This window comes from Macrobrachium rosenbergii, chromosome 53 (genome assembly GCF_040412425.1).
Source record: "Macrobrachium rosenbergii isolate ZJJX-2024 chromosome 53, ASM4041242v1, whole genome shotgun sequence".
NCBI classification, from domain to species: domain Eukaryota; kingdom Metazoa; phylum Arthropoda; class Malacostraca; order Decapoda; family Palaemonidae; genus Macrobrachium; species Macrobrachium rosenbergii.
Window position 1 is genome coordinate 20,293,838 of NC_089793.1, and position 23,903 is coordinate 20,317,740.

At 38.4% G+C, this 23,903-nt stretch overlaps 1 protein-coding gene across 5 annotated transcripts in view; it reads left to right on the forward strand.

Moving 5' to 3' along the window:
- The window catches only part of LOC136834335 (probable nuclear hormone receptor HR38), a 286,419-nt gene extending 279,088 nt beyond the window's left edge, over positions 1–7,331 (forward strand). For 4 of the 5 annotated variants that reach the window (XM_067096833.1, XM_067096829.1, XM_067096834.1 and 1 more), the window contains exons 3-5: positions 3,477–4,957; positions 5,116–5,294; positions 5,569–7,331. In XM_067096833.1, coding sequence (XP_066952934.1) covers positions 3,477–4,957; positions 5,116–5,294; positions 5,569–5,825 — 1,917 coding nt within the window. In that variant the 3' untranslated portion in view covers positions 5,826–7,331. Of the gene's footprint in view, positions 1–2,746; positions 3,177–3,476; positions 4,958–5,115; positions 5,295–5,568 lie in introns of those variants that run through there. The other variant, XM_067096831.1, reaches the window with a different exon arrangement.
- The last annotated feature ends 16,572 nt before the right edge of the window (positions 7,332–23,903 follow it).

Consider the following 23,903-nt stretch of genomic DNA (forward strand, 5'->3'; position numbering starts at 1 on the left):
TCGGTGTTTACAGACACTTCGTTAAACTCAGTGCTACACTAATGAAAAACGAAGTGTAATACATACACATGGAATAAAATCGTGGACGTAAACGGATGAAACCCCCGTTTTGTTGAGACCATGTTTATCACACCAATATTGCTAGTGCTGTGAAATGACTCTTCTCCGTAGGAAATCTTTTGTTTATATACATATATATATATATATATATATATATATATATATATATATATATATATATATATATCTCTCTTCTTTCTTAACTATATATATATATATATATATATATATATATATATATATATATTATATATAAATTCGTCGGGGATGAATAACTCTAGGATTTGCGTGATTACTTTAGGTAACTAACTTTCATGATATATTGACACTTTTTTTATCTTAACACTGTACGTCCCATATATAATATACATATATAATATACATATATATATATATATATATATATATATATATATATATATATATATATATATATGAGAGAGACGGATTTCAGTGGATAATATTAAGAGGCAGAGCATTGTGACGTCATGAGGTCCACTGAGAAAAGTGGTGACCCCTTTTCACCCGCATTATTGGTGAGAACCAAGGATATTTTCTAAAACCCGTCGTCCATCAGTTTTATTTTGCTATTGTTATCTTAAAAGCTGCATGGGAACTGTATGAAACTAAATAACGGATGTCTATACTCACACACACACACACACACACACACACATACATACATACACACACACACACACATTATATATATATATATATATATATATATATATATATATATATATATATATATATATATATATTGCTTCTCCTGAACTATTCAGTGTATACCTAAGTCTTATTGCAAAGTAATATCCTCCCCCACTCCCTATTTATCTGCGTTGGTACAATCCAGTATTGATTTATTGATATGATTTATTGCCTTGCACGCATAGCCTTGAAGCACAGCCTATTGGGCGTAGCCATGGAGAGACCCTCCTTGGACTTCTTCCCTCCAAATACCTTCTTCCCCCTTCCCTATATTCTCCCCTCCCCCATGTTATACCTTTTGTTATTGTTTTCCTGCAATCAACACCAATCCTCCAGATTTCAACCCTAAAATATAGAACAAAGTTTTTTGTGTATGCAATCATATGGTTAACATTATGTATGCATTGGACATGAGAATATGTTTAAATCTAAGACACATTTTTCCCTTTTTTCGAGAAAAAAAAAAAAAGAAATGTCTGTTATATTCTTTATTCTTGCCCTCAGCTGACTTGTGGCTGCGCCCAAAAAATGCCCTGTGTAGTGACGGAGTGTCTGTGCGAGTGTTAAAGAGTGGAAGAGTGATCCCCTTACTGCCCTTCTGTTTTCTTTCTCACATTCGCTGCACTTTCTTATACTGCTTGATTTCTAGCAAATTTTTTTTTTAAATCTCCTCACTCAGTTACCAGCACCCCGTTCCTCTCTTATTTTGACAGAATAATTTCGTACTTTGCCTATTTTGGGTATTCCATTCTACACCACTCGAGTCTGTCATCGACTCACGTCTTTATTTGATTTCCGAGACCTGAACCCACTTTTGCACGTTGTGCGTTTTTGTCTCTTACCACTAGTGGAGCAGAGCACATTGTGTTGTTTGTTTTTGTTTTCATTTTTTGTGGATTCATTGTTATGGATGGACGAATTGCTGGGCGGATGAAAGTCGACGAGAGATTGTTCTAGACCTAAAGCAGAAGTAGTAAGTTAGTTGAGAAGCTCATTATTACAAGGCGATGAAAGTTGATCAAAATAGCATTTTCACCCACTGATAACACGAGGTCTTGGGCAAATCAGTCTCCCTCCACACGTACCTAACTACATATATTCAGATGGTTAGATAATATTTAATATATTACTAGACTGATTACAAGTAAAGACTAGTGCTTGTATTTACTGCATTCAGTAATTTGTTGTAGTGTTTAGCCTATGTGTTTATCAGCATAGCTGTTCCATTTTTATGTGTAAATGTAATAGTGTCTACTTGTAAATATTTGAACCTGATATTGGAATCCTATTTAAACTCCATCTAATTTATATCTAATAGAAAGTGTTAGTGGGTTTATTTTGGAGATTTTTTGTAAGGAGTTCTTGCGTGTGCTCGTTCTTAATGAAAGGCTATATTAAAGTTAGGATATTTTATGGACAGATATCACTAGTTTTGATACGAAAGAGACTAATCTTTTTTGTACTGAGGTTGAATTTTGTGGTTAGCTGATCTGACCTACTTTTAAGTAGGTACATGTAGTTAGATTTGTTAAGATACTAGGACGTAAGCTTGTTTTAATTCATGAGAGTGATTGTGAAGGATTGTTTGGTTGAAGTTTGTGGTTGCGATGGGGCTTAGTTGTGGTGGCCGTCTACACTGAATGAAGGAATTATTTCGCACCCCGGGATCCACATAGCAGCAGTAGATTCAACCGTCCTGGCAACTAACTCAACCCGGCACCAACTTAGGCACTACAGAGAGCTTATCTACTTTTGTTCTTTTACGATGTGATTATTTTTGGAAATATGATCAGTACTTTTGATGAGTCTGACTTTTAAGTAGAGTTCATTCATTTTAACTGAAAAGGGAGGTTCACTCTCTTGTTTTGAATTAAACCAATTTGTAGTCCATATTGTGAATATGATAAAGATACTGAAAATGTCTTTATTACTGATGTTGAGGTAATGTCAACAACGTTTCAATAACCCTTTTGAAGTGCGGCACGGCAGAGTGTTGAAGGAAGGTTAACTCTGTCGACAAGACTGAGGGCCCAGATCAGGAGTCGTCATCGTTGTATTCCTTCCTGGCTGCATCCCCTGGCTTCTCCCAAGTTAGCACAGTACTGATGGGGCGTGAATTCGACTTCCACAGCCACAATCACAGTATGGAGGAGAAGCCACCCAGCAGAACACCTTCACCGCCACCGACTTTAGCCACCCTGGTCCCAGTCAATCTCAGCATTGCTACTTCACAAGCATTAGTGGTGGTTTCAGCTCTCCCTGTATCATCTTCGCCATCTTCCTCTCCCATCACTGTTACGCCTGTGCTTCTTACAACCGAATCAACAGCTGCTCCAGGAGAGGCCAGCTTGAGTACCCATGATGATCCCCCTGGAGGAAGGAGTGTCGCCACTTCTCCTGAGCCGGTACGCACCATCTCCGCCCACACCCACTGTCCTGCGGCACAGTGTAGGCGGCCACCACCGCAAACGCCGCGTTATCGCTCGTGGCCATTGTGGTATCCTTATGCCGTAATCGCACACTGCATGTCAGCTGCCACTGCTGCTGTTGCCGCTCATAGTCTGCTCATGTTTGCTCTTGCTCGCACCCTGTCTTCTCTTTTCTCTGTTTAATTCTGCATGAATCAGCATGTTAAGTGTATGAATGTGTTGCAAATTAACTTAAGTTTATGTCAATATTAATGATTGTTTTCTTTCTTCCAACAGCAATCTCTGCTGCACCCAAGTGTGGCAGAAGCATTGTCAGTATCATATGGCCTGCAATCATCATTTGGAGATGACTCATTAGGTGGAACAACAAGTGAGGAGTTCAAATTAGGATCTGCATTCACAGCTACTCCAACCCCTAGCTATGGTGAAAGTAGTGAAACCACATTTGGTGATGTCTTCCAAGCTGAATATCTTCTTACAGCACCACCCCTTGAAGACCTGAAGCCTGTTATTACCCATCCTTCTACAGGAACTCCTCCACCAGGCTCTCCAGGGCAGAGTACATCAGCTTCAGCAGCTGCTGCTGCAGCAGCAGCTGCTGCAGCCCTACCTAGCTTCCAAGAGACTTATTCTCCAAGATACAGACCACTGGGATCTGATGTGTTTACTTTCAAAACTGATGAAGGCAGACCTGCAGATTATCCACAGCCACCACCAGCTCACCAAGCCTTCCCACAAGCCTCTCCACAGCAACAGCAGCAAATCCAACAGCAAGCTCAGCTTCCTCCTCAACAGCAACAACAGCAGCAGCCAGCCTCATTTGAAGCATATACTCAAGCTTCCCATGTGTATACTCGGCCTGCACCTTACCCAAGTCCTTCTGTCCCAGTTACACATGCATACAGTGGCCCTGCCAAGACATTCAGTAGTGAATTTTATCCTGCTGCACCTACTTATGATGCTTTACAGCCACTGCATCCTGAACACTACATGCGACCCTCTACATCCCAACAGTATACAGAAATGGGCCCTGCCTCTACTTCTAATACCCCACCAGTGTCCTTCCTAAGCCGTAAGGGTGAGCACATTGACCCTGCTTTGATGCGCCTTCATGCTCCTCCGATGTCAGCTCCTCGACCAGCATCTGAACAAAAACCTCAGTCTCCATCACAACTTTGTGCAGTATGCGGTGATACAGCTGCTTGTCAACATTATGGGGTTCGCACATGTGAAGGATGTAAAGGATTCTTCAAGCGTACCGTGCAGAAGAATGCAAAATATGTATGTCTTGCAGACAAAAACTGTCCTGTTGATAAACGACGAAGAAACAGATGTCAATTTTGCCGTTTCCAAAAATGTCTTGTAGTGGGAATGGTTAAAGAAGTAGTAAGGACTGACAGTTTGAAAGGCAGACGGGGTCGCTTACCTAGTAAACCTAAGAGCCCACAAGAATCTCCACCATCACCACCAGTGTCTCTGATTACAGCCTTGGTAAGGGCTCACGTTGATACAACACCTGATGTTTCTAATCTTGACTACTCACAGTACCGTGAACCTTCTAATGGAACTGATTCTCCCACTACCGAAGCAGAAAGGATCCAACAGTTTTATGCCCTCCTCACCTCCAGCATTGAAGTTATCAGACATTTTGCAGAAAAAATTCCAGGGTATCATGATCTTGCAAGAGAGGACCAAGATCTTTTATTCCAGTCAGCCTCTCTTGAACTCTTTGTCTTAAGAGTTGCATACAGACTTGTGTAAGTATTAAATATTGTTTCTTCTTATATTTTTTGGCTTCTTTTAATGTGTGATTTTATTACTTCAGTATTGCTATTGTCCAGTGATATTTAGTATCCATTACTGAGATCCTAAGAAGAATGAGCCAGAAATTAAACTTTCATTTTTGTTGTTTCAGGAGCAACCCCGATGAAACCAAGTTTGTCTTTGACAGCGGACGTGTATTGCATAGATCTCAATGTGAGAGATCGTTTGGGGAATGGCTACAAGGCATTCTAGACTTTTCAGCTTCATTAAAAGCAATGGATTTGGATATTTCTGCATTTGCATGCCTTTCAGCATTGACTATTATTACAGGCAAGTGCAAGACTGATTAAATATGATGTAAACACAGAATTATCACTGTAATGAAAGTATACCTCAAGGTGTTTTGAAATTAGAATTACATTGCATACACTGTACAGTATTGGTATTGAAAGAAAGCACAGTATCACATTAGAAAATCACCATGATTGTTCAAGGACTTTTATCTGCTAAGTATTTTCTTGTTTTCTTAGTAATTTTGAATTTTATGCAATTAATAGATTAACTGTAATGCAGTCTTATATAAAACGGAAAATTTTCATTACAGAGCGACATGGACTCAAGGATACAAAGAAAGTTGAGCAGTTACAAATGAAGATTATCAATTCACTAAGAGATCATGTTACCTACAACGCAGAAGCACAGAAAAAACCTCACTACTTCTCTCGCATTCTTGGCAAGTTACCTGAGCTACGGTCTCTCTCTGTGCAGGGCCTTCAGAGGATTTTCTATCTCAAGCTTGAAGACCTTGTTCCTGCACCTCAGCTTATTGAGAACATGTTTGTCTCCAGCTTACCTTTCTGAATTAGTGAGAAGACATGTTTTCATTCTGCTACAGGCCAACAGGCCCTCCCTGTTGAAGCTGTTGGGGTGATGGCCACCAGATGAAACTGTTGGGCCTCGGCAGTATATTTCTGCAGCCGTGGCCCTGAGACAGGTAATGAAAGTGGTGAGCCAGTCCTCACTGACCTACTCGAACTAGTGTACGCTAAACAAAACCTCAGTACCTACATTTGCATACCATTTCAGCATTCTTGGTGTACTTCAACAACAGACTTCAACAAGTTTTAGGAACACACTTTGCAGTGAACTTGCATAGTTAGAAGTAAAATGTGCATTGTGGTTGTAAGTTGCACACACTATGATGGCAGCAAAAGCACATACACAGTTCATTTACAGAGTTTACAAAAAGTATGATAGCAAAGTTATTTTCTAATAATCGGTATAAGGAAAAGGCCCCGGTTGGAAGTTCAGCTCCAGGTACTACTTGAGTGGGAAACTCTGAGTAGTGTCAGCATCTGAGACTTGTCAGTTCGGCGGTATGCCTTGACAAACTAGTCATTCTGTGATTTACTGGAAAATATTTAAAAAAATGAATTTGAAGAATGAGTAATGAGAATATTGTTTATACTTTGAGCTCAGTAAAGCTTAATTATGTATTTTTGTAATTACTTTTAAGTCAACTTAGGATAGTCTGAAATACAATATTTTCGGCCTTACCTTGTGCATAGGTAATTGTACAAAACCCTGTACATAAATACTCCAAATATTTACGCTCTTTAAATATCAAGTCGCATAATTCTGTAAGAAGGTTCAGTCTGAGAATAAGAGTAACAGAATTTTTGGTGTACACATTAATGTATTTTGATGGTGAATGAAATGTGTTATTTTGGTTAACTGGAAGTGTTATGGTATGTAAGTAATATGGCTTACATGCTAAATATGCCCTGAATGAAATAGCAGAGGTTTATTGTTATTACGCCTGTCACTTGCCCTTATCGTACTGCTTGGACGAGCAGTTATATAACATGTTTGAAAAGGGTTCATGTGTGCATTTGAATGAATGACTTTTTTTATACACTTAATGTGTACAACTTTTTAACGCTAGCCTTATGGTGCTGTCCCTATAGCATTCCAAGTGGAAACAGGATAATTTAGTTTGCATTTAAGTAAAATCAACCGTTCCCCAAAAATCATGGTTGCTTGGACTGCCCTTCTTACCTTGAAACCCCTAAGATAGAACCTGTGCTTGGAAGGTCATGGCTTGTGAGAAAGTTCGCAGTTTCTTCCCAAGAGGAGAGCTGCATCCGTGTGAAGGATGGGTGTAACAAATCCTAAGACTTGGGCGACTGTTCCAGAACTTTTTTTTTTTCTGCTATTGTATGTTGTCCCTCTGAATGTGTTCTTGGGCCGGTGATAATATTGTAGAGTAAATGATCTACTAATGCTTTTTTCAGTCTAAGTGGGAGTTACATAGGTTCTCAGTCTCAAAATGTGCTGCTAGAACTAATAAAATATTTTCAATGGAAAGTCTCGAGTACCTGTAGCCTGAACGCGGCGCCCGTATGTAACCCCGCTATAGCGAATATTATTGCCATGGCTTGAATTCAGCCTATTTGTCCCAGTTTTAACGTTGTCTGGTCACTGTTTTGCCTTTTATGTTTTAGTCAGTATTATATGTAATTTTGTGTCATATATTCAGTGTTCACAATCCTTCAACTATACGTCCACTGAATCCAATAAACCTCATGTGAATAGCCGCTCTCCCTCCCATGCGTCACTCTCCCAACCATCGCTTCCATCAGATGTGAGGTTCCGTTGCAAAGGCAGCACACCTCTGCAAATCAGACTGAAAATCATGAAATTTGTGGGCTTTCGCCGATCAGTTCCTGTCGATACAACGTGCTGTCGGCTAAGTTGGCAGGAATGAGAGGGAAACAGGTAGCTGTTCCTCCTGTGATTTTGCAACAAAACATGATTCCCCCCAATATTGAACAGTAGTACTCGATTACTTTCTTTTTCGCTGATGTACCTATAGTTGAACAGTACAACAGATTCTGTTGGCAACATTACCTATTAGCAAGTCCAAAGAAAGCGATGATTAAGCAATTTTGAAATTCCAAAGATTTTGATGTCGCATAAGTATACCTTGTTGTACAGTCGTTTTGAAGGACAATCTAAAAGTTATATTTGTTCATTTTATTATGGTTTACCCTCAGTGGTAAGACTTTTTGAATGTTTCCCTCCCCCTCTTCCCTTCCCCTCCCTTCCCATCACTCCCCCTCCCCCTGACCATGGATCCCCTCCCCCATATACTTTTCAGACATACACACATGCGGATGACCTGGGAGTAGTATTTTATATATTCTGGGCTTCTCAGACTGTTAGCAGATATCTCATGGATGGTATACTTGTGTACCCAAAAGCGACCCACGGGTTTGTTCATCTATCTATCTATCTATCTATCTATTTCTCTGCGTGTTCCTGGCTTGTCCCATATGGTGCTGGGGTCATCCGAGATATGTGTATAAAACAGATATATATATAAATATAAAAATATATATATTTTTGCCTTGAGCTTCTATGTAGCAATAATCATCTTAAAGAGAGGGAATTTCGATGGATTTGAAGATATATACATATATTCTTTTTATGGCCAGGTTAGTATCACTGAAAAACCCTCAAACATTATGTTCCTATTGATTAATTTTTTATTATTATATTTTATATTTAAAGCAACAAACTAACAAAACAATTGGCTCAGTAATATATTATTGACTGCTGGTAAATAGATTTTTAGTCATAGTTGATATCTTTAGTGATTGCTGGCCTAACAAAAGATTAGTGGGTGTAAGAAAATACATATTCTCTCTCTCTCTCTCTCTCTCTCTCAACCTGTTGCAACGGATTGGTGCTGACTATACAGACACACATTTAGAATGTATAAACCTCAGTATATGCAGTAAAAATATGCAGACAAATACCACACGCGTACAAAATAAACTTTTACTATAACTTTTCGTCTAATTATAAAAAAAAAAATGCTTTGAAAAACGTCATGCAGCCTGGAACATTTTTCAACAGACGCTTTGCCAATCTGAAAACTGCAATCAAGAACCTCGCCTTTATACAATGAAATGTCGTAAAGTATCATTCGTCAGCTTCAGGTCATGACCCCATTTTTGACCCTCGTTGTCGTCAGTCGACCCTTGGATCAAGAGAGTCACTCAGGTTTCTTTCGTTTTATCGGAATGACCTATGATTGCCACCACAACCCTCGAGGTCATACTTGCCAGGTCAGTTTGGGTCGCTTGCATCGTGGGTCGTCATGCCTCGGAGAATCAGTCCTCCCTCCCTCCTACCCACCCGATAGCCAACGTCAGCCTTCCCTCCCTCCTTCCCTCCCTCTCCCTCCCTTATCCATCGCTTCGTTACCAGTCATACAAAACGTATTCTAGCCTGTAATGTGGGTTACCATCGGATTTTTATGAATATATAGTTTAATATATATATATATATATTTAGAGAGAGAGAGAAATTTAAATACTAGACTCATATATTTCATTTACCTCCATGGCCTTCTTGAAACCTTGCTTTCAAGTCATGATGTAAATGGACATTGTAATTTATTTTTTGTCTAAACATGGATATTTGAATGTATATAGTTTCAATAACAAAATGGTGAAGTTATTATTTTTATCATATACATGTATGGACACACACACACACATATACATATATATATATGTGTGTGTGTATATATATGTATATATATATCACGTCACGAACATGTTAGTGGCATGTCCTCCTTTCTGGAAGACAGTCTTCGTGTTTGTCTGTCTCCAACAACTCCTTTTATGGGCGTCACCATAAAAACCAACTTTCAGATTTGGGTTGAGTATCCTTTAGGACGAAATTAGGATATCCGACATAGGAGTTCTGGCTATGTACATTTTATTTTACTTTCCTTTTTCCCCCCATGACGTCTGAACGGGCCAAGTGTCTTAATATAACCATATCAGAAGAAGACAAAAGAAGCAAATGTGTTTTTGAAGAAGACAGGCAGATGTGAACTTGAATTTTTTTTTTCTGCTGTTTTCCTTGACAAATCGCTATGATAAGTGTATAAGTGTTCATCTTATTGTTATAGCTTATATGTTAAGTACAGATTTCTCTTGTTGTCAAATAAAAATCACGTTCTGTTAGTTGCTCTTTTCAATGAAACGAAGGAATCGTTCACTGTGAGATAAAAGAAAATCATTTTAATAATTAATAATAATAATAATATAATAATAATAATAGTAATAATGATAATGATAACAATAATAATAATGATAAGCCTTTCAAGCTGTTCAGGCCACTTCTCTTATCTTTCTCTTCCATTTCTTCACTCCCTCCACCTCTGCCTCTTCCTCCTCCTCTTCCTCCTCCCCCTGTGACTTCCACTCGAGTTGTATATGAAAAGTAACTTATTTTTTCATGGATTTGGAGTATATTAAAACAAGAGGAAAATGCCACTGATCTCACAATAATTGGACCAGCAATTCGTAAGCGTTAGTACATTTTACACTCTATAGATATATGAATAGCCATATTTATCTTATGTGGATTGGAGATTATCATTGTTCATAAGGAGGATTAACACGTCATGACGATTAATGCTCTGTTGGTCTTGTTTGATCGTAGATGTTTCATCCTCTTCATGTTTGTGTCGCTACTTCCTTCTCGTGTTTCGTAGCATTTGAGCATCATTCATCAATCGCGTCCTAAGTCCCATCTATTCGGAGAAGTCGTTTTGAGTATCTTCGTCTGAACTGACATATGCCATTATACTTTGAAAGAATTCGACAGTCACAGACTTCCTCTTTGTTTTCATTGCGAAAGAAAAACGCAACGCAGCACAGACTTTTGCCTGCGTGAAAAGGAAGACGCCAAGTAAATGAAAAACATTCAGTCAAGAAATGATAAGAAGACCCTTTACATTTCTCCACAGTAAACACCGACTTAACTTGAATGTTGTTTTTCACTAAACTGAATTCTGATACAGGACCTTTTTTTACTATCAAGAACTATGGAGAACATTGTTATCTCCTCTCTCTCTCTCTCTCTCTCTCTCTCTCTCTCTCTCTCTCTCTGTACTTTATCATGCATACTGCCACCCGTTCTTACCGCCCCTCGGTCGGTCCTCCTTTTTTGTGATATCAGCGCCATTTTGTAGATGTTATAAAAACCGGTCTTAAACAGCTATTCCCACTTTCCTATTTTTGAGATAATATAAATGAAAGAATTATGCACAGTGTTTCATTTCACCCGGAGGGGAAATCAACAATCATGCAAGGATGAAAATATTGCAGGAAAAGGTAAACGCCTGATAGCTGAAGTGTAAAATCAAAACATTTGGAGGAAATCGTAAGAAGGAAAATGTAAAACAAAATTCACAGGTTAATATCACCAGAAAAACCATGAGGAGAAAATTATGAGTAAAAAAAAACATTAAGCTGAGAATTAAATGATGAATAAGAAAGGTAATAGAAAAGTCTCCACGGATATTGTCGTGTAACCTAAACGTTGGAAAAAGATACTAAACTTCCGGAAATGAATCTCTATTAACTTATGTTTATTTCTGAATATGAATAACCTGAAAACCTGGCAAACTAAAGTTCTTATTTTGACATTTTTCCCAGTGTCACAAATACATAAAAGTCATCTTGAACTTGTGTATTTCTTGGCTACGATTGTATTACAAATCAAATAACTTTGGCTTTACTGAAAATGTCTGTTTCTTGACTACACTTAATGGATAAAGAAAAGGATTTATCTTGAAATAATATACTGCATCTCAGCCCTTATTAACTTGCATAAATTCAAGTATATATAATACCCCGCCCCAGCAAAAAGGATTAATATGAAACATTCCCCTCTGATGTGGCTACTGTCAAAAGACTTCATGGAAAACAAAACGCTTTGTTTTGAGGAAGTTGAAACATTTCTCATGTTCTTTACAATCATAAGGAAAAAATATAAAACCTTCAAATTATCTTGAAATAACAGAGCAATGGACTTGGTCAGCTATGAGCCGACTGCTAAAAGGAACTGATTATCTTCGGTACCCCTAGCCAATGAATAGCCCAGTGATTCTGCCTTACAGCATTAATGGATGGACAAAGTTTTAAAACGGCCCCCGGTTCCTGGTTAGCCGATTGTATCAGGTCGTAACACCCAGGGGATGAGTTATTTTTACTAATACTTATATATTTTTAATATGTTTAGTAATTGTATTCATATGTATATAGTTTTGAATCTGAATTTGAATTTAAATTTGAATTGGCTGGACAAAATTTTAAAACGGCCCCCAGTTCCTGGGTTACTAACACTAAGGATAAATTTTAATTAAGAAATAATAATGAAAGAACCTTAAATCAAACTGGAAATATGCAAAGGTAAAAGAAATTAAATTAATTCCAGAGATAGGGACTGGACATATCTATTCGTTAATCGTTGTGTACAAGAATTGGAAAGAGAGAGGATGGAAGGAGGCAATGTCTACATTAATTCAAGAACAGATGGAGCTGGTAGAGGAGTAGGCATGATCCTAACTCTAAATGCTGAAAAGGCACTGACTGACTACACAAGCGGTGAGCAGTAAATTACAATATTTAATAAAATATAGAATGTTATATATGAATTACCAGAAAGAGATATACAAAAGTTGGTAAGAACAATGACGGTATGGAGGATGTAATGGGAGAGACTGCGACGAAATGGGGCAAAACTGATTGGTTTTTGTGCAGCAAATAATCTCCGAATTGGAGGTACTCTTTTCCAACATAAAGTTATCCATAAATACTGGACATTTCCAGATGGCATTAATAGGGATCAAATAGATCCCAAAACCATCAACTTACAGAGAAAAAGAACGCTCAGGAATGTTAGGAGATACAGAGGAGCAGAGTTCAGTAGCAGTCATCAACTAGTTATCACCAAATCAAAGCTGTAATCAGAAAAAACTTAATAACAAAGTTGCAGAGTGCCTAAATTTAATACATTAAGGTGAACACAGTTCCAGATTTAGAAATCAAATCTGAAGAGGAGCAAACGAACTGTGAGTTTAGCACCAAGAATGTACATTAGTCTGCGAGGAAAAGGTATACCGTATATATGCTGGGATACAGAGTTACAAGGAAACCTTGGACATCAGATGACACCTAAGATAAACATAAAGAATAAAAAAAAGCAAAACAAAATTGTATAAAAAATTTCAAGAAGGGGGATAAAGAAAGCAATGCAGAATGCACTGAGTACTCAAGACCAGAGATCAAAATTAAAGTAGGCTACAAGAGAATATATGAGTAAAGTCTCTGCGAAAAATAAATGAGTAAGTGTCTGGAAGTGGCACTGGAATTAGGATTGCCTACTGAATGTATTAGTGAAATATCCCTGGTGAAAAGAAAAAGAGGAATAGGCCTATAGCCTACCTATCAAAAGGAGGAATGGGTCAACAATAGATTCAAAAGAAGGATAAGATAACACTGGCTGGGACATTTTGGTGATGTATGAATAAGCAATTCGAGGGAAATAATTGGAATCATATACCAGAGTCAGATCAGAAACTCTGAATGAACTAATAAACAAAATCATGGGCTTTTTTTGCAAGGATCACAGTAATAAAGAAACTCTGGAGATGGAAAGCACTGGTTTATAATGGAGTTACTTAGAAGATTTTAGCAGAAAATCAAATGATACAGTGTATGACACAAGACTGTATTGTTGACCATGGAATGAGAAAACAAGCCATGGTGACTGGGAATGGAGCCATGGCAAAGACACCAAAGAAATGTGGCCTGACTCAGAGTGGTAACTACTGAGGCACTGCACATAATTTGTTAGTGATGAATCTGTTCAGCATACTCATTTGCAATTGGCTGCAAAAAGAAGCTACTAAAATACTCTGAGATGAATAGACTGATGTTAGAAAAGAAAAAGTCATCCACATCAAATATATATATTTAAATTTATTGTGCAGCAGTGTATGAAATTTAAAAATCCCCCTCTAAGCAGTTTTGCTGATTAAAGGAAAGCTCTGACAACATCCACAGATCAATGTTAAGGAAGATCTTATATTGCTATGGTATTCCTGTTCGATGCAGTATACCAAATTAGTAAAGTAATCTGTATTTATCCTGATTATACACATTAGAGCTTTCTACATACAGTATCAGTATTCCCCAACATGAACTGTATTGGTTGTTGAAACTTGGTACCAAGGTGGTTACCCTAATTGGAGGCAGGTGGGTCAGTGGGAATCAAGGCTCTGGTTTGTATTGCTAGCAGAAATGCATTTTACTTTAGAAAATTAGTTTTGTTCCTACAGAAATACAAACCGTAGTCTTTCGTGTAGGAGACTCAGCTAAGTGGCAAATTGACCCTCTACCCAGAAACGCCATGCTCCCTGTAGAGATCATGAGTAAGGGAAAAGTGAAATGTAACCCCTAATATAATCTGGTCTAACAGTGGGCCCATGAACCCTTGGTTATATGTAAACCAGAGGGAGTCACACCTGATAAGCCAAAGATTTTAGGCCCGCACAGAAATCCAGTTGTCCACCCTTATGTCATTCAAGTACCTTAACTGGGTAAGTTCACAACTTGCACAAAAGAAACTCCAACCAGAGAGACCTCATGTCTACAACACCAATCAGAGAGGGTGGTCCATCCTCTGGTACCAAGAAGAAAAATGTTTCTTGAAATTTCTCTAGAGGAAGGTTGTATGTGCATCTGCAGACTGACAAAACAACTTGAAAGGGAGTAGTCTATACATCCACTAGCATGTAGAACTTCCTCTGGAAGGACAATGGCAATGAAAGTAGCTTACTCGATCTGACGGACAGTAAGGAATCCTCTTATCTACACATCAGACCATTTACTGATCCAAGACACCACAAGTAAGCAGCAACCACAGTAGTCAGAATGACTGTCTCATCTCTGTAGTGCACCCTAAAGTAGCCTCTATCAACAAAATGATTTTGGCATAGCAGCAGTGGTTGCTTCACGAGACCATTAAGTTCAAAACAGAGCCCAACAGTCTCATGAAAAAAGTATTCCAACTCAGCCTGAAGGAGTGCTAAAGGAAGTGAAACTTCAGTTCCTAACAGATTTGCCACAGCATCAGTTAGATTCTCTCCCAAAACAGAGGCTGATACACCAGTCTGCCTTGGTGAGCACTCTCAAGACTGTGAACATGAATGATCAGACCTGGCGGTACTGATCACTAAATCATGAACTGGGATTGATTTATAACCACTCAAAATCATGGCCCACATTCTTGTAGACTTTCATATAATCAGCCCAAACATAACTAGTAGATGCTACAGACAAACACTCAAGGGCACTACAGTGCACACCCACATAAGGAATCTTGGATGAACCAGGAAAAACCCCAGTGTCTGAATAATCACATGCACTCAGCTCACCAACATATCCAGTAGTATTATAATGTGGTAACCTTTCATATCTGTATGCACATGATCTGGGGATACTTCACTCACATACTGGAAATTCTGCAGGAGCCAGGCAATGCCCAAGGGGTTGCACTACCATGTACTTACAGTCATGACAGTTAGCAGTTTTGCACAGTGGCAGCCTGTAAACCTTCTGTCCGCAAGCACAGAATCCTGGGAACATGCTCACATTGAGTGAGAAGATGGTGCTAACTCTTCTCGGCATACCTTGGTACATGTATGAACAAGGAAAATCCTGGACAGTCCTCATGTCTTGGAAGGAAACACTGAGACAACGGTTCATTAGCACACTTAGGGAACCCTGTGTCAAACTTATATACAGCAGACATCCCATCCATAAGTGAATGAATGCCATCATCAACCCCCAAAGAAGGAAGTTACTCTCTCAAAGTCCAATGGGACTTCTTGCAAGAGGGCTCCTGAAACCTCATTCTTCTTCTTCTTCCTACTGAACATGTTTCTCACCTTACTCTGTCCACATCTTACTCTCCTCAGCTACAGTAAAAGACATGTTGAGGCAGGTAGCAGTGTTAGAAGAGTATTGTCAGAGTATGGTCTATGCTCGATATCTTGGGGGTATTTCCACAATTAAGACAGCTGTCACAGGAGGCTCAAGTGTTGAGTTATTTGACGAGACCAGCAGCAAAAGATGGGTTGCTTGTAATACAGAGGGGGCAGAAACGCCTGCCAGAACTCTCCAGGAAGTTGCCAACAAAGAAGGGGAAGGCAGAGGTGAACCACAAGCAAGTACCACTCATTTACCTGCGGAGGGTTCAGCATACACACCCAAGTTGGCAGAATGTGACGACTGCCTACCCCAGTGAGCCTGGGGAGAATGAGCAGAAAGAGAGAGAGAGAGAGAGAGAGAGAGAGAGAGAGAGAGAGAGAGAGAGAGAGAGAGAGAGAGAGAGAGAGAGAGAGAGAGCCAAAAAGATTCAAGCTGAAGAATCCCTGTACACAGAGAACATATTTTGGCCTTCCTCACCACTACTGAAACTCTCTGCTGTGAAGGAATCACCCAGCACACTCCTTGCAGGACCTAGCACTGAAGAACAACACAATTGGTTACACTAACACCAAGGATATAAAGCAGCAAACACCTGCACATTAGTTCCTCGTTGGGCGAGTTGGTAGAATTGTGGGCTATCACTCGCTAGGCCCGAGTTCGAGTCTCCGACCGTCTAATGAAGAATTAGAGGAATTTATTTCTGGTGATAGAAATTCATTTCTCGCTATAATGTGGTTCGGATTCCACAATAAACTGTAGGTCCCGTTGCTAAGTAACCAATTGATTCTTAGCCACGTAAAAAGTCTAATCCTTCGGGCCAGCCCTAGGAGAGCTGTTAATCAGCTCAGTGGTCTGGTAAAACTAAGGTATACCTAACTTAACCTGCTTACATCTTTCATACCTTTTGTTGTTCACTTCTTGTTCAAATAAATGCTGAACAAAAAGCACAAACACAATACATACAACAGTTAGAGGACAGCAAGATGTCCTAGCTCGACAACTGGCTATGCAAAAAGTGCAATAAAACAGCAGGTAAGTGGGGTCCCAACCACTCCCCTACCTAACTAAAATTAACCACCTTGTTACAAGTTTCAATGATTATTGTTAGAGCTTGCTTTACGGAATACTCCTACAATAAAGGTGAAGGTCTGTATTTCCGTAAGCACAAATGTAAAACTAACTAAAATAAAACAGATACAAAACTAATGTTGACAGAGTTTTGTCTAGTGAATTGGCAGTAGCATCCCACTATATACTGGGATGCTACATGGGAACATCATGTCACCTATGCTGACTGCCCTCCTAATGGTTTTATAATAAAAAAAAGTGGTTGGAGATGGAAGAAACTGTTTATTGTGGTGTAACAACAAAAACTTTGCAGTCTTAAAATATGCAAATGAAGGTGTTGTAATCAGAAAAAGTGTGTTAACTTTAAGGATTATAATTTTTCTATTATATGAGTATCAAGATCTGTGCAACGCACACCTGGTATTTTGAGGAAATTACCTCAAGGAATTGCAAATGCTGCAACCTGAATTATCAACCACAGGTTGTAAAGGACAGCCCTCACCATTCCACTTCCAAACCTCCAGTTTCTATCAAAATAGTGGTCCTAGTAAGGATAAGTAGCCGAAGAGAGGATGTTTTTATCCAGATGGTGACAAGTAGGCTAGGCTATATCTTAAGTAGGTTAGGTTAGGATCAGGGGCGCACTGCTTGGGATCCAGTGAGCTATATATATACATGAACTAAAATTTTTCTCAAAAAGCAAAACAAAAACATGCAATAATTCGATTTTCCTCAAACTTCAAAAAGACAAATCCATAAATTTGGCTTAAATATACAACAAAAATTTACCTTTTGTTTGTATGAGACAATCTTTGCCACAAGAAGGTGTGAGTAGAAACTCGAGTAATTTCGACAAAAGAAGACTGCGTGAAGTTTTTATTATTAATGCGTATAAAAATTCACATAACCTACCCTAACCTAAGGCACCTGGTCCTAGCTGACGTGGGTGGGGTGGGGGGGATATGAAACCCCTACCCACTCTGCCATAGGACACCTTAAGTCATGGAGAAGGTATTTAAATGTTTACGTATCTTGGTCATTTCTTGTTCTCCTTGCACTCCCAAACCTACATTGGGGTTAACACAAGTTTACGAGAGATTGAAAAAAACTCAAGTACTCGATTTTTTACATCAAGTTTGCATCTCCCAAACATGCTACAAGCGCTAGCATTGCAAATTACAGATTTATAAAAGCCTAGCATTACAAATTACAGATTTATAAAGTTTGAAAATGAACAATGGTTCGATGATGATGGAAGCTACTGAAAAGGAAAGCGAGCTAAATATCTTGTGAATGAACAATTTCGACAGTAAAAAGTGTCATAACGTCTACTGAGGCTGGGGATATCTCTTGAATGATTAGTTCGGAAAAGTGTTTGGAATACGGTACCAGTCATATGTATCTGCGATGGAATAAAAATCTGCTGTTCCTTTATTTTCGATTTTACAAGTACCCACGGCGTGTGAAAAGGCGCTAACCTGCTCAATTTTTAGTTAATTTTGTTGTTTTTCCTCTTCGAAATTCTGAATGTTTATTAAACGTTAATAGAGTATATGTACCCTTTCATTACAACTACCACTACCACGATAATCGTTTCACAAAATTAACCTTCAAGTTCACATGAGAGCTAAAGGGAAAAAAATTCACAGCTAGTTACGGAATAAGTCATGAATTTAGTATGTCCACATCTCGACAAAATCATTTGGAATTTTTACATTCTAAAGCAACGCAAAACCTACTATGTTCCTTTTCTACATTAATTTGAAAGCTACTTAAGTCTTCAATTTCAATTAAGGGAACTTAGGTTTTATATCATAATTCCCCTTATTTTTCGGCCCTCTGCCAAAATCGCGCTTTCAATTACACTACAAAAGATTGAACACTACACTGCATTACCAACGGAATGAAGAATTTCTGCCCTTGTCGTATTTTACCAGACAATATCTTATGATTAAATCATACAATATGTGCATAACTCTACGAAATCCTTATAATTTCTAGTTTGACAAAGATTGCGCAACGTCTGATCTCTGTATGAAAACGATACATAATCTATTTGATAAGCGAATTCCCCTTATTTAAGCTTCCATGCATTTTTGCTTTTAATGTCCCAATCCTTATATACGATATCACCATCGGCAATAATTGCAATGAGCTTATATATATATATATATATATATATATATATATATATATATATATATATATATATATATATATATATATATATATATATATATATATATATATATAAATTCTTGCCTGTTTTGTATGCACAATTTAACCAACAATTATAACCCCCCTATCATATATCTATTGGACACTTCCTGACACCGGCCACTGGAAATTCTGAAACGTCCAAGATGAAATGTTTTCACCTTTTTTCAGACATTACATTAAGCCCTACGTACACAGCAGTCCTGCCCTTATACCATGCCCTCCCCTACCATGAAAATTCCTGGCTACGACTCTCGTGGTCCACCAAAGTCGTCAAAATCAAATGCAAAACTGTAATAACAAACCAAAAGCCTACTTCACATTTTTAAAATCACTTACCTTCTGCGCCTGGAGACATTCACACTTGGGATACCAGTGGACAGTTTTCTTTCGCCCCAAAATGAATTACGGAATTGGCTCTGGATCCTGGTCTTGGCAATACAATAGTTTGAGTCTCCGGTATGAACAGAACGAAGACCGCCATGTAGGCCTAATATGAAGTAACGAAACACCTCACAAACTCGTGGGCCAAAATAGTGTTTGGAGGGTTTGCTGTTTTTGGTTTCTTTATCAGGGACCGCCTTCGTCAAAGGTTCTCCACATGATTCTCTAATACTTATTTTCACTTAAACATATTTGTAAGACTTTCAATGAATTACACTGCACATTCCTCGTTACTTGCCAGATTCTCCATAGGCTAACAACATTCAACATCAAGAATGCTGTTACGCTTTCAAGTCCCAGCATCTTACTGTATATCAGGAGGAAAGTGAGTTACACTTTAAAGCAATTATAAACAACCATACAGTATTCAATAGGAAGTAATTCATTTCAAGTTACCATTACCACAGAGGATATTAATCACAAGACATTCACTTACTATCTCTTAATTTGCAGTAACCCACTTCCGATGCATTAGCCTAGCATGTGCCAATGAACAGTACCATATTTGGGGCTACTCTAATCTTAACAGTAATTCATCTCCATCACCATTTAATCAAGATAACACATTAGAATGGTGTGGAACTCCCCACCTACGGAAGGTTTCTTAAATAGAAGACTTTTCGTCTCCTTTAGGCCTACGTCAGGGCTTGGTTAAAGATAACAGTTTCTGGCAACTAACACATCACCCATATCGTCCATCTCACAATTAACAACTCATGATCTTTGGTTTCAGTTTCCCGATCTTTTATAATTTATGGTCGCACTTTTCACATGTTAAGTATCCTAGCTGAGTCAAGCCAGTCCAGCACTAATAACAACAGATGACACTGATTTAACCGGCGAGGAGGTACACAACGTCGACGATGCGCGGTGACACTAACGATACGATACTTGGGACTGGAGACGTGCATTCAATCAAACAAGCAAATAAAGAGATACCCATCGCGGATCTGATGACGTCATATACTAAACTCCAACAAGAGAGTGAAATGGTATCTTTCGTGTTTTATTAACCTACGAATACTATAATTTTACCATGTCTTATAGAGACCAACTCTACAGTTTTCGTGAGTAGCGAATACTGTATCTTGATCGCCATTTGGTGAGATATTTAAACCGACAGTTTGACGGCTGGCACACATTTTTGGCTATCCAGACTCCATCAAGACTGTGCCCAGATTCCGGCCGTCCATAATTCCGTTTGATAATGATAGAAAGGGTGAGTTCCAGTTTATGCGAGTTATTTCATGTTTTACAGGTATTTTTCAAGGTAAAGAGCACTCCCTTTATCTTGATCATTGCAAATATAGCCCGACTTTCTAGCCATTTGGTTCGGGTGGCTGTTAAAAAGGTTCGCACACTTTACCAAGAAGTAAACCAGATGCATAAAATAATGCTAAAGATATAATAATCCACAAAATTATGATTTAACAAAATTTCATACAACAGTGTTAAATCTGGAAGATTTTGATGCAAAAATATTTCTACCAAATAAACTAACAACCACACCTACGCCCTCATCAAGCATAGGTATATAGCAATGCTTTCGCCATTTTTCCAATTTGCTAGTGCCTTTACATTTTCCCCAAGAAACCCAATAAAATTATCAGGATTTGGGGTTGAGTGTTCATCAGTAAGTGAGATATAATTCTGATCCGTTTTCATTGTTCGTGCATGTTTATTGCTCATATTTTCGATTGCTTTTGAGCCTTTGCATTTTCCCAAGAAACCCAATAAAATTATCAGGATTTGGGGTTGAGTGTTCATCACTGAGATATAATTCTGATCCGTTTTTCATTGTTCATGCATGTTTATTGCTCATATTATTATTTTCGATTGCTTGCAAGTTGTTTGTGACAGTCATCCCAAGATTTATTGTTAACGAGCTTGTTGGCGTGCCCTGGAACTGTGATGCTGTCTCCCCTACCACGCCACCACCCAGGACGGACAAACAGGTTTGCAGGAGGGTGGGTGTCTCCCCTACCCACCTGTTCCACTACCTACCCCGCCCCCACCAAGGGAAGACAAACCAGTTTGCAGGGGGTGGGTGGCTGTGTCATGTCTCCCCTAGTATCACCCAGGGAGGACAAACAAGATGTCTTCCCTAGTATGGCCCCAGGAGGACAAACAAGATCCACTCAAATTTTATTATAGATATAGTTTTTGTGTGTTATAATGCTTTTCAATATCCCACTGTAAGTGTGATATCGCTAATTCTCCCTACTTGTTTATTCACCATTGATTCACATTCATGAACATTCAAATAAGCTTTTTTTTTATTCCCCTTATTCAAAAGCTCGTCAAAATATCATTCTGATGACAGAACTGCATTTTATTCAGAGTGCGTATTCATTTCCATCCTTTCTTCCAGGAACTATTTGCTCATGTCTTTTTTTTTTTCTTTCTTTCTTTTATTAGCCTTCAATAAGGTTTTTTCTCCCTTTGCTTACATATAACTCTAAATTTTTTATGTACCTATATTGTTTTACATTCACCTTGCTACCAAATGTTCAGCTCTCTTGTACTACCAACAAATTTTCATGTCAACATATTACCTTTGCAGATGAGCATAAGCTTAATAATACAGTGCTTGTTCCAAAGAATGGCATATCTGCAGACTGCAGTTACTAAAGGCCAATTTCTATTCTCCCTGTGCTCCCCAAAGTTGCAGAAAAACTTATCTTTAAGCCACTATATAAGTACAGTATCTGGAATCTAAATAATTGTTTGCTGATAGTCAATATGCATACTGGAAGCAGTTAGGTACCTGCAATGCTCTTTTAAATTTGACATATCATTTGCAAGGGAACCTTGTTAAGTGTTTTGAGTGTGGAGTAATTCAAATAGATTTTAGTGCTGTCGATTTAGTAAATCACAAGGCACTTATTTATAAACTTCAAAATCTTAGAGTGGGTGGATAATTTTTGGTTTACTTCAAGACTTCCTTACAGGTAGGCAGCAACAAGTTGCTGTCGATGGGATCTTTAACAAACCTAGACCTACTGTGTCTGGAGCTCCGCAGGGCAGTGTTCTTGGTCCACTGTTATTTTTAGTGTATACAGTACAAATGATATGGTTGGCCTGGAAAACAAGATCATTCAATATGCCAATGATGCTACACTGGTGGGTGTTGTAAAGTCTCCACCTATGAGAAATGATGCTGCCCTTATTGAACGCCAGTAAAACAAAAACACTGTTGATTAGCAGATCTTGTACAGATTTTCCACCCCATCCTTCCTTCCAAGTCGACGGGACTCTACTGAATGAGTCTGAAGCTTTAACGATTCTAGGTGTAACTTTTGACTCGCATTTCACTTTTGAGAAACAGCCTCATATATTTATAACAGTGATAAAATCAGTGCAATTGTTTTATGTCTTTTGTCCTTCCTTTAATAAAATACAAGCAATCCCGGGGTTACGTCAGACTCGAGTTACGTCATTTTTCAAATATATTCATAAAAAAAAATCCTTTCCAGGTAACAGTGGATGTTACGAGGTTACGTTGTTGTCTTACGCCGTGACAGAACAGTAAAAGTACATACAGCTACAATATAAAGACAAAATTTGAAGATTTTTGGATGTACACCACATCACAATGCAAGTAAAATACTGTACAATACACCCAGAGGATTAAAGATAAGGCTTTCATCACTTTATTTCTTATTTTTATGCATTTTCCTTGCAACATTCTGGGTTACAGCACGGTGTCGGAACAGAGCAACCGACGTAACCCAGAGACTGCCTGTACTGTTCTCTGGTATAGATATCTGCTTCTGCCAGAGATTTATCTCTCAAAGTATATAGATAGAGTGGCTCATGGTGTAGGTTTTTTCATAATAGCAGGTATGACTTGGACCATCGACGGATGGTCTCGTTTGTCAATTTTTCATAAGATGTATTTCAACAGATCTTTCATATTCTCAACTGATCCTTGAACCCCTTTTCCTGCCGAGAGCAACCAGATTTGTTGGACAGCAGTACCAATAAGCAGTGAATGTGGCTTGCTGTAGAGCTTCTCAGTTCCAGAGGTCCTTTATTCCTCACACCGTTGAACTGTGGAACAGTCTCCCTAAGGATATCGTGTAACTGGAACTTTAAAAGTTCTAGCAAAGATGCAATGCATTACTACCCTAATACTATTATTCTTGTATTTTAATACAATTTTGTCTATTTTTCAATTTATTAAATTTATCTTTTTTAATACGCAAGATCTCTTCTGTCTTCTTTCTGTATTTCTCTTACTTCTTCCTAATGAATGGAATATAGGAATATAGAGTTTAGGCCAAAGGCCATGCACTGGGACCTATAAGGTCATTCAACACTGGAAAGGAAATCCAGAGTAGGTAGG